This window comes from Nicotiana tabacum, chromosome 5, assembly GCF_000715075.1.
Source record: "Nicotiana tabacum cultivar K326 chromosome 5, ASM71507v2, whole genome shotgun sequence".
Lineage (NCBI taxonomy): Eukaryota > Viridiplantae > Streptophyta > Magnoliopsida > Solanales > Solanaceae > Nicotiana > Nicotiana tabacum.
This window is the reverse complement of record NC_134084.1, coordinates 138,482,318-138,497,821: the sequence shown is the minus strand read 5'-3', so window position 1 is coordinate 138,497,821 and position 15,504 is coordinate 138,482,318. Positions and strand designations below refer to the sequence as shown.

The 15,504-nt window shown below is 38.3% G+C and overlaps 1 protein-coding gene and 1 long non-coding RNA gene across 4 annotated transcripts; one reads left to right on the top strand and one right to left on the bottom strand.

Annotated features, from left to right (window-relative positions):
• Nucleotides 1–3,269: 3,269 nt before the first annotated feature.
• Nucleotides 3,270–10,764, top strand: LOC107824326 (putative disease resistance protein RGA4). Of its 3 annotated transcripts, none has more exons than XM_016651075.2 (6): nucleotides 3,270–7,649; nucleotides 8,181–8,327; nucleotides 8,919–9,164; nucleotides 9,286–9,406; nucleotides 9,925–9,992; nucleotides 10,129–10,764. In XM_016651075.2, the coding sequence occupies exons 1-2, from the start codon at nucleotides 3,872–3,874 to the stop codon at nucleotides 8,183–8,185; spliced, it is 3,783 nt and encodes a 1,260-aa protein (XP_016506561.2). In that variant the 5' UTR covers nucleotides 3,270–3,871; the 3' UTR covers nucleotides 8,186–8,327; nucleotides 8,919–9,164; nucleotides 9,286–9,406; nucleotides 9,925–9,992; nucleotides 10,129–10,764. The 3 variants fall into 3 exon arrangements, with proteins under 3 accessions (XP_016506561.2, XP_016506563.2, XP_016506559.2); XM_016651077.2 differs by having other exon boundaries at nucleotides 8,919–9,210; nucleotides 10,334–10,764; XM_016651073.2 differs by having other exon boundaries at nucleotides 8,919–9,210.
• A 290-nt stretch (nucleotides 10,765–11,054) lies between these two features.
• Nucleotides 11,055–12,873, bottom strand: LOC142180648 (uncharacterized). The gene is made up of 3 exons (XR_012709280.1): nucleotides 12,503–12,873; nucleotides 12,293–12,355; nucleotides 11,055–11,364 (listed from the first exon to the last, which is right to left on the bottom strand). It is a non-coding gene; the product is annotated as an uncharacterized LOC142180648 (long non-coding RNA).
• Nucleotides 12,874–15,504: the final 2,631 nt, after the last annotated feature.

Below are 15,504 nucleotides of genomic sequence, written 5' to 3'. Positions count from 1 at the left end.
ACTAAACTTACACTAAATGTTCTTCAAGTTCGAATTTAAACTAACTTATTTGGGCTTGATTAACGGAATCAACTACTTATTAGAAGATGCTACTAATTGGATTCGAAACTGCCTAATGGAATCCGGACGTGACTGAGTTAAATTAAATGATTTAAAGCTATATTGCGTTTGTCCAGGTTAGTAGCAATCTACCTTATACATACAGAGTATAAAAATGAAATCTAGTTATCGATATACCAATTACTCGTGCATTCCACGAATTACACAATTACATCATATGTACAAACTAAACAAGCTAAACCATTGTAAATCACAATAATTAAATAAACTAAGTTTTCAATTAGATACGAAACTACCTGTTGTATTTTCCTATTGAGTCACAACCTAAAGATTTGCACAAATCTACTAACACTTTATAAGACTATAGGTACAGCACCAAATGACTGAAAAATTCTTCGCGTCTTTCATTTCATACTCATTGTTACTGTTACATCAAGGTGAGATTCAAAATGTGTACCTGGATGCTGAAATGCAAAGAAGAAGAAGGAGGATAGAGAAGTCAGCAGCAGTGGCAAAGGATAGCAGCAACAACAACAAATACAGCAGCAATAGCACACCCAGGCAGAATGAAACAGTAGTAACTCAATGAAACAGTACCCAATGTCCCAGTAAAAGACTCAACGAGGCTCAGTTGAGACCCAGGAAACTCCAATGTTAATCAAACAGGTAATAGATGAATCCGACACAAGATTGAAACACAGTTTCTGATTTTCAGACACTCAAAGGAAAGAAACCCCAAATTTCGAATAAAACAAAGCAGTTGATGCTGATTTCAAACACAAAAGGTGAGGAAAAGCAAAGTTTTCAACTTCAATCAAACAACAGAAATTTTCTTTTCTATCTCCCTCCCTGATTTCTGAAACCTTTCTTTTCTGATTTTTAGACTATCTTTGATTTTCTGAACTATCTTTTTTCTGCACTCTCCACTGTCTCTCCTGTCTGATTCCTCCCCCAACTAATGGAATCCTCCTCTATTTATTCTAGCATCAGCCCATTCAAAACAGCCTATTAAAATCCACTGAACTCCCTCTCATGTTCTCCTGCTGTTTTTCCACTCAAAACTCAAAAGAAAAGTATTCCCCATGAGATTCCCCTGACAGACCCTTTCTTTACTGCTAAAGTGGTCTGTCTTTATTAAATTAAGCAAATATGGGCAGTGCGGGCATGTCCTGACAGCACATGCTGTCCATTTCTATTCTAACTTCCTAACACATGCTGCCCATGCCATTAACTTGAACTACAATCTGCAATCTATGCTAACACTAACAACTATCCAATCTTTAGGTGATTTCTGGTTCAAATACACAGGCTAAACATAGTGCAATTACTTCTCAGAAGCTTCAATAAGCAAATCAATCATATGAGTCAGATAAATACCATTCCAAATCGAAACTGATTGACGACATATATCGACTCGACTATACTAATTATAACACAAAACAAATAGTCGATCAAACAAACAACACAAATAAGGCATAAACTGTTCTTGACAATTTTTGCACGATACAGGGGAACCACAGGCATTATCGATTCGACGATTTAATCAAGCTAGAATATGTATATCACTATACGTATTCAAACATAAGCAGAATAACAATTGACCGAATAAAAGGTCTATCGGAAATGGAGAATAACTGACAGTGGAATCCTAGAAATAAACAAAACTAATTAAACATGCCGAACAAAACTAAAACAAACAACGAAATGGACTGACAAGAAAAAGGAAAACATAAATACCTTAAAGGCTTGAAAAATCAGAAGGCCCTGTCTCGGATTTAAATCGACCTTTCTTGGGGTTGAACGGACTTTAATCGAAGTGTTCTCAACTGAGAACACTTCGATTAAGGTCCATTAGACCCTAATCTTCTGGTTCAAACGGACAAAAATCGGACTCAGGACTTCTAGGGTTCCTAGGGCAGATTTGGGATTCAGGTTTTCCTGGTTGGATTCGGACCAAACCAAGCCTGGTTTGGTCATCAGGGAGGTCAGGGGAGTGCCTGGCATGGATTTGGGGTGGTTTGGTGCAGGTCGAGGCCCGGCTCGAATCTTCAAATGAAGATTCGAGACGGTGGGGGAAGATTCGAGACCTAAGGTTAGCAGATCTGTGTTCAGGGCGGTTGAGTGGTCCTAGGGTGTTAAGGTGGTGGTCACCGGCGTTGTTGCCGCCGGGTTTACGGTGAGGGGAAAGGGGGGCGGCACTAGGGTTCTAAGGGGTTTGGGTCTGGTGAAGACGACCTAAGGGCGGGGGGGTCTGGCTTGGGTCTGGCTTGGGGCGTGGGGTAAGAGGAATGGGCTTATATACGGGGTAGGTGAGTGGATCCAAGTCGTTGGATCTGATGAGATCAACGGTTTGGATTTCTTTAACTATATGAAACGGGGTCGTTTTGTCTAAAAGGGGGTTGGGTCGGTTTGGACGGGTCGGGTTTAAACAATGGGTATGGATATGTGACGAGGGCCGTCAGATCCACTTGGTTTGAACGGCTGAGATGGATTGTTCTTGAAACGGCGTAGTTTTGGTGTCAAACTACGTCGTTTAGTGGCCTGGGCGATGGGTCTCTTGGACCGGCTGCCTTTGGGCTGGTTTTTGGTGCTTTTGGGCCTCGAATTTTCTAAATAAAATGGCCCAATCCGATTTAGACCAATTTGCACTCTTTTCTTTTTATTTTCTAATTTAAACACAATACCTAATTAAAGTAAAACTAAACACATATTAATTAACACTTAACACAATTATCACACACATATTAAAATATTTAAATAGGTAAAATCACACCACGGCAACAAAACACAAGACGAAAACATACATTTTGCGATTTTTCTTTAAAAACTAAACCATGATTTAATTAATTCCTAAATGTACAATTAAATCCCAAATAAGCATGTAATATATTTATTTTACATTTTGCGATTAACTACAAAAAGGTAAATATTTACGGACAAAAATGATTACCAAAAATGTCACGCAAATTCTCACAATTGTACCCAAAGGTAACTTGTTTTATTTTTTGATTTCTTTTTGGAGTGATTTCTGTGAAGCAAAAATCACTGTGCTCACACTCACAATGACACTAACCCTGAACACTCAGCCCTTTTGACCGTACCGTTTACCACAAATCTGAAAAATACTCGGGCTATCCTACTAATATGGCTTTTTTTGGACTGAAATAAATCATTGGTTATGAAAATAGTGGATTTTGATTTGATGGAAAGAAGAAGAGAATCCGATAGGTGGATTTGCATGTCAAAATGGTACACTGTTTGTTGTTCATGTCTGTTGTGCCAAAATGGCAAAATGCCATTGTTATTCTTGTTTGTATGTCCCAGACAAGTGACTGGAGAAGAGAAATGTTTTGTTTTCTTACCGCAGTACCGTAAAAGATAGTAAACCTTTTTTCTAGTAGTTTTAGGGTTTATTCTTGAGCTGGACATTAGTGTCCACACATTCCAAACTCAAAAGATCTTTTATAGGTGCATACAGAAACAACCAAAAAACACCAAGCGGGGGCTATTTTAATTTTCTTCTCTGGCCGTAAATTATGACTTCCTCCTTTCATATTAAATTAGGTAAATTTGAAAATAATTCAATTTTAAACTCTTTTATTTTACTCATTTATCTTTAATGAGAAGCTTTTAAACCTTTTAACTCCTTCAACCTTTTAAGAACATAAATTTCAAAAAATTTCTTTCTTTTTTCCTTAAACTCGAATCAAATAGTGGTCCACTAACAAACAATAGCAAAAGAAGACTCTACAAGTACTTTAGGAAGACTTTGGTGTAGAGGAAGAAAACTGTGTGAAAGAGCAAAGCAACAATGGCCGATCCTGTAATTGGTGCTACTGTTCAAGTTTTGCTTCAGAAGCTGCTTTCTCTCACTATTGAGGAAGTCAAAAGTTTAAGGGACTGCAACAAATATGTCGATATGCTGGCACAAAATGTATCCATGATCCAAGCTTTCATTCACGATGCTGAAAGACGACAAGTTGAGGATCAGGCTGTGGAACAATGGCTCAAGAGGCTTGAGAGGGTTGCTGAAGATGTTGAAAATGTGTTTGATGAGTTCTCCTATGAATCTCGCAGAAGAGAAGTGAAGATCCGAAACAACCCAATGAGAAAGGTCAGTGGTCTCTTTTCTCATACAGCTTTTAAGAGCAAAATGTCTCGAAAAATCAACAACATCACTCAAGAGTTGAGGACTATCAATCAGTTAGCCAATAACCTCGGTCTCCAACCCCTAATAGTTCCTCCCCGGCAAATACTATCAACTCGAGAAACGGATTCCATGGTAGTTGTTTCTGATGTTGTTGGTAGAGACAAGGATGTTGCTGAAATAAAGAGGAAAATGTTGAACGTGAAAGAGAATGTTGTTTTGTGCACCATTCCCATAGTGGGTATGGGAGGTTTAGGGAAAACAACTATAGCTAAGAGAATTTTCAATGATGACCATATCAAGCAGCATTTTGAAAAGAGAGTCTGGTTGTGTCTACCTGAAATGTTAGAAACTAAGAGCTTTCTTGAACTAATCCTTGAATCATTGACAGAAAGGAAACCTGAGGTGCAAAGCAGGGATATTATAGTCAAGAAGCTGCAAGATGAATTGGGAGGGAAGAAGTATTTGCTTGTCCTGGATGATTTGTGGCGTGTCGACCCTACAATATGGCATGAGTTTGTGGACACTCTGAGTGGAATAAATACATTCAGAGGAAACTGCATTCTTGTGACTACTCGTAGGGATCAGGTGGCATCCTCAGTAGCAGCAGATCCTCATAAGTTGAAAAATTTAACAGATGATCATTGTTGGTCCATTTTCAAACAAAGAGCATTTGTTGATGGGGAGGTTACAGAGGAATTAGGGAGCATGAGCAACATGATTGTTGAAATGTGTAAAGGTCTACCATTGGCAGCAAGTGTGTTGGGAGGCCTCCTACACAACAAAGAGAAACATGAATGGCAGGCAATTCTTGAGGGCAATCCCCTTGTTGCAGGTGACGATGATAGTGGGGAAAGTAGCTTGAAGAAAATACTAAAACTCAGCTATGATTATCTACCATTTCCACATCTGAAAAAATGTTTTGCTTACTTTGCAATGTTTCCAAAAGATTTTGAGTTTGAAAAGGACCAACTAATCCAACTCTGGATGGCAGAAGGATATCTTCGCCCATGTCAAGAGACCTCTGTGATGGAAGATATCGGGAACAGGTTTTTTCAACTTTTGTTGCAAAATTCCTTGCTGCAAGATGTTGAGCTAGATGAGCACAACAATATAACACACTGTAAGATGCATGGTCTTGTGCATGATTTGGCTGGAGATATTTTAAAATCTAAACTATTTGATGAGAAGAGCGATGGTGGAGAAAATCTTTCTCAAGTTCGATACTTTGGATGGAACTCACCAAGAGATCAAATAGATAAGATAAATAAGCCAGGACATTTGTGCACATTGTTCTTGAGAAGTAATCATATATCTGAAGATACGCTATTGAGCTTTCAGTTCTTGAGAGTTTTAAATTTGTCCAGGTCAGCCATCAAGGAGATATCAGTCTCAATCGGCAAGCTTATACACTTGAGATATCTTGATCTCTCCAACACTATGATCAAAGCATTGCCCAACTCCATTTGCAAGCTCTACAATATGCAAACACTTCGAGTCAATAACTGCTTTTCACTCGAGGTGCTTCCAGACGAAATGGGAAACATGATAAGTTTGAGGCATATATATTACAAATCTAAATACAAACCAAATTATCATCATCCTACGGGTTGGGGAGAATGGTGTATTGGTAATTATCTCTTTCATATGCCACTTAAGATGGGTCAATTAACTTGTCTTCAAACCCTACAGTTTTTCAAGGTAGGTTTAGAGAAAGGTCGTCGAATAGAAGAATTAGGTTTCTTAAAAAACCTTAGAGGTGAATTGACGATCAACGGTCTGCAATTGGTCCGTAATAGAGAAGAAGCTGGAAGAGCATATCTACAGGAGAAACCAAATATCTACAAGCTGGCATTTCTATGGTCCCATGATGAACCAGAAGACTGTCAAATCAATGATGAGGATGTTTTGGATGGTCTTCAACCACATCCTAACTTGAAAAACTTAGCAGTAATGGACTATTTGGGGACTAGATTTCCTTCATGGTTCAGTGAAGAGTTGCTACCACATTTGGTCAAGTTGAAATTAAGTGGCTGCGGAAAGTGCAAAGAAATTCCATCGCTCGGCCAACTGAAAGTCCTTCGGCATCTTGAACTGGTGGGCTTCCACACGTTGGAATGCATTGGACCTCCATTTTATGGTGTTGAAGTTAACAATAATGGAGCAAGAAGCAATAACGCTAATATTCAAGTGTTCCCGTTACTAAGAAAACTAGTATTGGAGGACATGCCTAGCCTCACTGAGTGGAAGGGAGTGGAAGTGATGCCAACTGGAAGTGGTGGTAGAGACGGAGTTGGAGTAAGAATGTTTCCTGGGCTTGAGATGTTGTGTATTAGTAAATGTCCGTTGTTAAAAAGCACTCCAAATCAATTTGAAATCTTACGTGAATTAAGCATTGAAGGAGTTAACAATGAAATGCCATTGTTGAACTTGTGCAGCAAATTGACTTCTCTCGTTGAGCTTTTTGTCAATAATGTGAAAGAGCTCACTTGTCTTCCACATGAAATGCTACACAACAATTTTTCTCTTCAACATCTATGCGTCTTAAATTGCGGAGAGTTTCGTGAATTTCCACAGAGTTTGTACAGTCTCCGTTCTCTTAAGAGCTTGATAATTAAGGACTGCACCAATTTCAGTTCCATTCCTGTTCCCTGTGGACAGAATCATTTGGCTTCCCTCCAAAGTCTTCAGTTATACAATTGTGATGGATTGACTAGCTTACCAAGTGGTCTGCTAGAGCATTGTCCGTCTCTGGAGTCTTTGGCGGTCTACAACTGTAACAACTTAGTTTCCTTCCCTTTACATGTGTGGGAAATGCCTTCACTTTCAGCTATAGCTATATCAGAATGTCCCAAACTGAATAGTGTACCCACAGGGGGCCTTTACTGTCTCACTGGTTTAAGGGCATTGTCAATAGGTCCTTTCTCAGAGTTGGTGGATTTTGATGCATTCCAATTGATTTTTAATGGCATTCAGCAGCTATCGTCCCTTCGTACATTGTGGGTGTATGGACGTGCGCACTGGGTTTCTCTTCCCTATCAGCTTATGCAACTTTCTGCCCTAACAGAGCTTGGAATAGTTGAGTTTGGAATCGAGGTTCTTCCTCATAGTCTTGGCAACCTTACTTCTCTTGGAAAATTGACGCTAGTGAGGTGCAAACTTCTAAAACATGTAGACTTCTTAGATGCCATGCCCAAATTACAGCATTTGGAGATCCGTGATTGTCCATTGCTAGAAGCTCTGTCGGATGGGCTCGTCAACCTTGTTTCTTTGGAAGAGTTAATTTTAAGTAACTGCGAAAAACTACAACATCTGCCATCTAGAGATGCCATTCAACGGCTCACCAAATTACGGCACCTGGAAATTCATAACTGCCCACAGTTAGAAGAAAGTTGCACCAATCTGACAAGCCAAATTACGGTTCCCATACTTCAGTTTTTCGGTAAGTCTCTGTTTCTCTTTCAGTTTCTGAGTCTATCTTTTTTCTTTTTCAAAATCTCCTCCATCCTCCTCTCCCTTGGCTTTCCAAACTTCTCATTCCCCAAACCGATACATGTTACTGTGGTACTGAAGAATTCCAGGAAAAAAAAGTTCTGTATTAATTCAATCCTTCTACTTGCAATTATATGACATCACGAAAATTGCAAAGTTGTCAGTGAATTGAATGCTTTCCTTCAGTATTTTGCAATTCCACTTGAAACTGTTTGATTGTCTCTGTGGATTTTTCACTTGAAACCTCTTTTTTTTCCTACTTGGTCTTCTTTTATTCCTTGTAATAGGAAAAATAACTTGTTTTTGAAGTTATTTATGCATAGACTGGGCAGATAGGAACAAGTAATTGAAAACCAAAGACCTCTGAGAACGATTTGCTCAGAGTCAGCACTCTAAGTAATTACTCTCTTCAGCTGGTGTTCTACAAGGATGCAAATGCATCACAAAAGGTTGCTCTAATGTTTGGTATTTCCTTTTGCAGATTAAATTTCAATGGAAGTGCGAAATTATATGATCCACATTCTGGCCTTGTTTGTGTACCAAGCAACCTTTTTGAGGAAACTGAAGTCTCCATATGAAACATCAATAAACCCAAAGCTTAAAGGGTGTTCAGTGAGAAACTATACAGGTCTGTCCTTCATCTTTGGATGGCCTTGTTTGCCTTTTTATTCCCCCTGTAAGTTTCTGCAATATTACTTGACCATAAAGTCTGATATCTACTCTCATCGAAACTTGGTGTTTAACTTATTTTAATGCCGAGTTGACTCCAGCAGCATTTTATAGCTCAAAATGAGTTTTGGCATTTGGATCAAAGAAATTATTTAATTTATCAATTTATCATGTGAATGATCTCCTACAATATGATATTCCCCGTTTCATAAGGATCTTTTTGTCTTGCTTTTTTTTTGGTCCTCCTTGTTGCATCAGTCAACTATCTATGAAATTGTTTAACTGTTAGAATGTAAGCTGCTAGGAAGAGCCTACATTAGTTTCTGTCAATTTGGTGCTTCTCTCCATATAATTCTTCCGCTTTCGTTGGCCAGAGCTTCACTTCAAATAATCCTGTGTTGTACGTTGATGATAGGAGTGTCTATTACATTCTCACAATATTAAAATTCTACCAAGTTTCCCCATTTCCTTTGTTGTATTAATGTCTGACCCCTCCCCTCTTCCAACCTGTACTAAAGAAGAAGAATCAGTATTTGTCATATCTGTTCAGGTACTATGTTGAAGATAATAAAGGGTGTACAGGGAGGTGCAATTGAATTAAGTTCATGAGCTGTTCCTGTGATGTAGCTGTGGAGGTTGCTATGACACATTTGGTAGATCCAAGTCCATGGCCTATTTCGGGTTCACTCGGAGCTTTGGAAACAACCGTAGGAGGTGTTAGGAAGGAAGACTCTGAAGATGACATAAAAAGAGCTGAGTTGGCAGCTCTGGAGACAAAATGGATGTGCAGTATTAGGTGCACCTTGCTCCCATGCCAGCCTAGACTTAAAAGTTGTGTAGAAGTATGCCTAAGAACAATTTCGTCGATTTTACTTTTCAGCTCCTTTTTCTCATGAAAATGCTGTACTGTTTAACAGGGATGCTTTTCTAGCAGTCTCCCTTGGGGAAGAACTGAGACTTGAATGGATTGAACAGTTGGAGGGACATTCATCCAGTAGGTTGAAAGATTCTCTACTTTTATAGGACCAATGTTTCTATGTAAGCATCTTCCAAGTTGTTAATCTCCTAGATCCCCTGGTTAGCACTGTTTTTATCGCTTACCTTACCTCTTTTGATCCCTTGGTTGCATAGGGACTAACTTAGTCGAGGTAAGTTAGTACCTATGCAACACAATGATTCAAAAGTTCTGTTTGTTTTGCACGATTATCGTTCAACAAAAGAGTATCTTTAGGAAAGTGATGTGATTTTGTGTAAAGAAAACTGCCATATCTTTAGGAAAGTGAAGTATTTGATTGGCATAACATTGGTTTGTCATGATTGGTATAATCAGTTGCTCTTGCATAAAAGAAGGATAAATGTAGAGAGGCAAAAAAAAAAAAAAAATGGACCCTCCTCCCATGTTAATATTCATATATTAAAAGCCACTGACAATGGACTCTTAGATGCAAGACAGATTTCATTTTGGACCAACATGTGAACTTCCATGATAGCACAGGCTTCTCCCAATTATGTTCACTGTCTTCAACAGTATTTCCTTTTTCCTATTTAATTTTCAGGGCACAGATTGGAACATTGTGCAGAGTGGTGCCTTTGGAGACTCTGATTGCACAAAGCTGGGAATTAGGTAAGTTAGCTTTTGTTCATAAAAGATTGCAAATGGTGGCTTTGGATCAATGCTTTTTTTTTTTCTCTGCAATAGATTTTCTTTCCCCCTTAAATCTGCTTTTAAAGCATCCTATTTACTTGTTCAATGTAAATAGGATACTCGGAGAGCAGGTATAGGAGGGATAATAAGAGACTCTAATGGAGATCTCATCATGGCTTTCTCAATATCTGTTCAATTCAATGTAAAAAACGAGGTAGAAGCTGTAGCAGCTAAACTTGGTGGTAAATGGTGTATACAGCTAGGCTACACCAGATTTCATCTAAAGCTTGATTCTCTGATTGTGGCCAACATGATTACAGAAGGATGTACCAACAATGCAAAGATGAAGCAGATCATTAGAGATGCCAAAAGAAGTATCAACTCTCGAGAAACAATCCTAAGTCGCGATTGAAGGGTTTCAAACAAAGAAAGTTGCAAAAGACTGCTATATAATGAATCTTATACTAGCAAAGAGTGCCTCATTGGCTCTTAAAATGTCTTTAGCAAATATGTGTTCACCTTAATAGGTCTTGCTTTATCCTAAAGCATCTCTTTTTCCAGTGGTTACTTGTGACCTGTTTCTCCGTTCTCCAAGAAGGATATGTGTGCAAAAACTAAGCTTTTACTATTTCCTGTGTTTCAGATTCATGGTTTAAACAAACGGCATGGGCCTTGTAAATCGTAGGCTGTAAAAGACTTTCTTATATGTGTTTCAGTGTCATGATTGGCAAGGGAAATTGCATTTCGTAAACGCATTTGCATTTGGCTGAAACTGGATGGAGATTATTTCCTTGTATGTGGAAAATTCTGGACTAAGATTTGACATCGGAGGCCTTTCCTTCACAGTATACATGCTACACCTGCCTCTTCTGTATAAACAGAATTTTTGTCTCCAGCAACCACTTTTGTCACGACCCATTTTCTAAACAAGCCGAGACCGGCACTCGATCACTGAACCTGATCGAGCGAACCATCTCTGCTTATTCAATCTATTATAGCTCCACACTTTATATGCAATAAAGCAATACTCTAACCAAATACTCTTGATTAATTCAAATATTTAAATAAATCAACTCCAAAACTTTATTCATAGTAACTACTGAATTATTGCTAAGTTATTATAAAATAACATATGAATCTCAACCCAATGACTATGTCTATGAAGCCTCTACTGATAAACTGACGCACTGCTCAGGACATGAGATTTCCTGGTCATTTCTCTAGATAAACAAAGAAATAGCTAAATGAAAATGACTCTAAGAATACTCCACGAACAAAAGCGGAGCTCACCAATATCACTGGAAGGGAAGGAAGTCCTAACTCGTAACCTGCTCACCTGCAAATCCGGTTCCTACGTTGTACCGCAGACCAACGTAGGTTCCCAAAAGAGAACGTCAGTATCATCCATTGTACTCAGTGAGTCTCAACAACAGGAGGAGAAACTTTAATAACATATACATTACGAGCAAATGTTCTAAATGCGTGTAAAACATAAAGCTTATAAGAATAATTCTAAAATAATTGCATAATAGCAATTTACGAATATTCTAAAAGAAATTCTTTTCTTTTTCTTTCTTTACAAAAAAATTACTTCACTTTATACTTTGGGAGTTCCAACTATCCTGACTTAATTCTGTCTCAGTCACCGTGTGATCGGCACGGGTTCGATCCCAACCTGATCGAATAGGTCCAATCCACGAGGTGCCCCTCGCTTCATGGTTCTCAGCGCTCATGTATCATACCTTAGCATGGCTAAGTAAATTCTCAGCAACGAGACCCTCGGCTCATGTGCTCCCTACTTTGGCACAAGTAGTTTCAGGAAGTCAACGCCTTGGTCAGGACCCTCGGCCTGGACGATGACCCCTTCTCAGAATAACGGATACTCCCCAAAAATCTTTTCTTTCTAAAACTTCTTCCTTGTGACTTTTTCAAGTCTAAATCTTTTCTTTATAGAACATTATGTACATGCTCATATTGGTGCCCTTAAATGTAAAGCATGACATAAGAATGAAATAAACATATAAAAATATTTCTAAAGACTCTTTCTTCTTCATAATCTTCAACATGAAAATAGCATATAAGAATAACACAAAAATCTGAAAATTTAAGCACATATAGCATAATAGATCAACTAAACTTTTGCTAGAACAATTCTAAATTAATGGGTACTCACTCGCTCTAATTAAATAAAGATAAACTCTTTTAAGCAATTCATCAAACACCTTGTATGCGTGCTTTTGTGAGTTAAACCACTTTAGTAAAGGGTTATATCAACTCACCTCAATACTCCTTGGGCCAATACGTAGACTCCAGTCCAATTTATACCCGTCAAACAATCGTTTCTACAAAAATCAGTGTATTTTAATCAATTTTAAAGTACTACGCCTAAATATGAAATCTATTGTTGATATAGAGGGAGAATGGAATTAACTATTCTATTCTTACCTATTACTACTGTAGGGTAATTGACAATAGGGGATTTTACATACCTGAGTTCAAGAATAAGTGAGTTATGAAGAACCCTAGAATTTTTTTCGCTGCAATATTTGTCCGCCTCTGTTCCTACCCCCGCGTATGTGCTTTTTTTTGTGTTCTGCGCCTCTTTATTTCCTTGTTTGTTAGAAATAGGCTTCTTGCCTTTTTGAATGAGAATTACGCTCATTCTTATTCCAAGGCTTTAAGCCTTTTGTATTTTTTTTAATTATTTTATTTGTTTTCAACCTACTTTTTTTTTCTTTTGTGACTTAACTGCTAATTAATGATACCCACCTTTAATAATTAACAATATTAAAATTATTAACATTTTCATAATTGTATATCCAATTATTTAAGTGTGTGTGTGTGTATATATATATATCACTATAAACAAGATAAAAATAATAGTAATAATAATAATTTAGTTCTATAATTAGCGTATCTTGAAACTTTTATAAATTTAAGGAGTGTTAAAATCTTCCTCTCTTAAAAAAATTCGTCCTCGAATGTTGCTAGGACCTTATTCGTGTGCTAACAATCATTCCTTAAGTCCTTGAACCTCTTAAATTTTCTTAGCACTACTCACTCTTGCAAGGGATTCAAAATTTTGGCTGACTCCCTAAAATTTTAAAATTTCCGGCAGAGTTTCCCTTGTAAATTGGACTATCCAAAAAAATATCCCTGTCACAAATACCACAACTACACCAACAACAACCAAATATACCATAACAGGCCATTCATAGGCACCATACGCAGCTCATAAATTAATTACTCACACTCCGGCAAGGAGGTACCACGATAACTAACAAGAATCTAAAGCACAACAACTCTAGCACAAGTAAATCACTTTAATGAATTAATTATACTATGGCATAAACTAAATTACTACAACAACTAAGTATAATCTAAGAAGGACATAAACACTTGCTAACTTGTATTAATAAATGAAATATAAATGTCAAGTCAAACCTAGGTTCACATACCTTGTTACTCAAATAAATAAGGATACTTCTTCCTCATATCTTCCTCGACCTCCCACGTAGCTTCTTTTGAATCATGATTACTCCACAAAACTTTTACCGATGCTAATTCTTTTGTTCTTAACTTTCTTACTTGCCTATCGAGAATTTCTATAGGTACCTCTTCATAAGTCAGGCCTTCCTTAATTTCTATGGTATCGACAGGTATTATATGCGACTCATCATGGATGTACTTTCTAAGCATAGACACATGAAAGACAGGATGAACAGAGGACAACTCAACGGGTAGCGCTAGCTTATAAGCCACGTTTCCTTTCTTTTCTAGAACTTCATAAGGTCCGATAAATCTAGGGCTAAGTTTCCCTTTCTTACCAAACCTCATAACTCCTTTCATTGGTGAAACTTTCAGAAACACCTTATCACCAACCATGAACTCTAACTCACGATGCCTCTTGTCAGAATAAGACTTTTGACGACTCTGAGCCGCTTTAAGTCTTTCTCTAATTAGCTGAACTTTCTCCAAGGCCTCACAAATAAACTCTGGACCAATCAACGGCACCTCTGTTGGTTCAAACCAACCCATCGGAGACCTACATCTCCGCCCATACAATGCTTCATAAGGAGCCATACCAATGCTGACCTGGTAGCTGTTATTGTAAGCAAATTCTATAAGTGGCAAGTGATCATCCCAATTACCTCCAAAATCTATAACACACGCACGCATCATATCTTTGAGAGTCTGAATGGTCCTTTCTGCCTGGCCAGCGGTCTATGGATGAAAAACGGTGCTTAAATTGACCTTGGTACCTAATCTTTTCTGAAATGCCTGCCAAAATTTTGCCGTGAACTGAGGGCCTCTGTCAGATATGATTGAAATTGGAGTACCATGCAATCGGACTATTTCTTTTATGTACAACCGCGCATACTGCTCTGCGGAGTCTGTCGTCTTTACTGGTAGGAAATGCGCGGACTTTGTCAGTCGTACTACAATAACCCAAATTGAATCATGTTTATGGTATGTGCGAGGTAGACCTACTACGAAATCTATATTAATCATCTCCCACTTCCACTGTGGTATCTCTATATCTTGAGCTAGGCCACCAGGCCTCTGATGCTCGGCTTTGACTTGCTGACAATTTAAACATTTAGCCACATGATCTGCTACTTGTTTCTTCATGCCTTTCCACCAATACTACTCTTTCAAATCTAGATACATTTTGGTAGCACCTGGGTGGATAGAGTATCTCGAACTGTGAGCTTCCTCCATTATGGCCTTCCTAAGACCATCTACATCAGGCACACATAACCGATCATTCAACTTCAAAACTCCGTCACTTCCTAGAGTGAAAACAATGATTTCTTTGCTTCTGACTCCTTCTTTTAATTTCACTAAGTACGAATCTTCGTCTTGCTTAGCCTTAACATGCGCAACAAGGGAGGATTGTGCTAAGGCATAAGCAGTTATGTCTCCTTCTTCGGTCTCATCCAATCTAATTCCATCATTTGCTAGTTTTTGAATTTCTCGACCCAAAGATCACCTTTGTACTGCAAGATGGGCCAAGACACCCATTGACTTCCTACTAAGTGCATCTGCTACCACATTAGCTTTGCCCGAGTGATAAAAGATATTGATGACATAATCCTTCAATAGCTCGAGCCACCTTCTCTGTCTCAAATTTAGTTCTTTTTGCTTGAAAATGTACTGGAGGCTTTTGTGATCTGTAAACACTTCAGAATGCTCGCCATAAAGGTAGTGTCGCCATATTTTTAATGCAAACACCACTACTGCAAGCTCTAAGTCGTGTGTGGGGTAGTTCTTTTCATGATTCTTTAACTGCCTGGAAGCATAAGCAATACCTTTTCCATTTTGCATAAGAACACAACCAAGGCCCACTCTGGAGGCATCACAATACACTGTGAACCCACCCGAACCTGTTGGCAAGGTTAGCACAGGTGCAGTGGTCAACCTCTTCTTTAACTCTTGAAAACTCTGCTCACAAGCGTCTGACCATTGGAACTTAACTGCTTTCTGAGTC

Excerpts from the sequence above, each read along its gene's own strand:
- LOC107824326 (XM_016651075.2), top strand. The coding sequence starts at position 3,872 with ATGGCCGATCCTGTAATTGGTGCTACTGTTCAAGTTTTGCTTCAGAAG.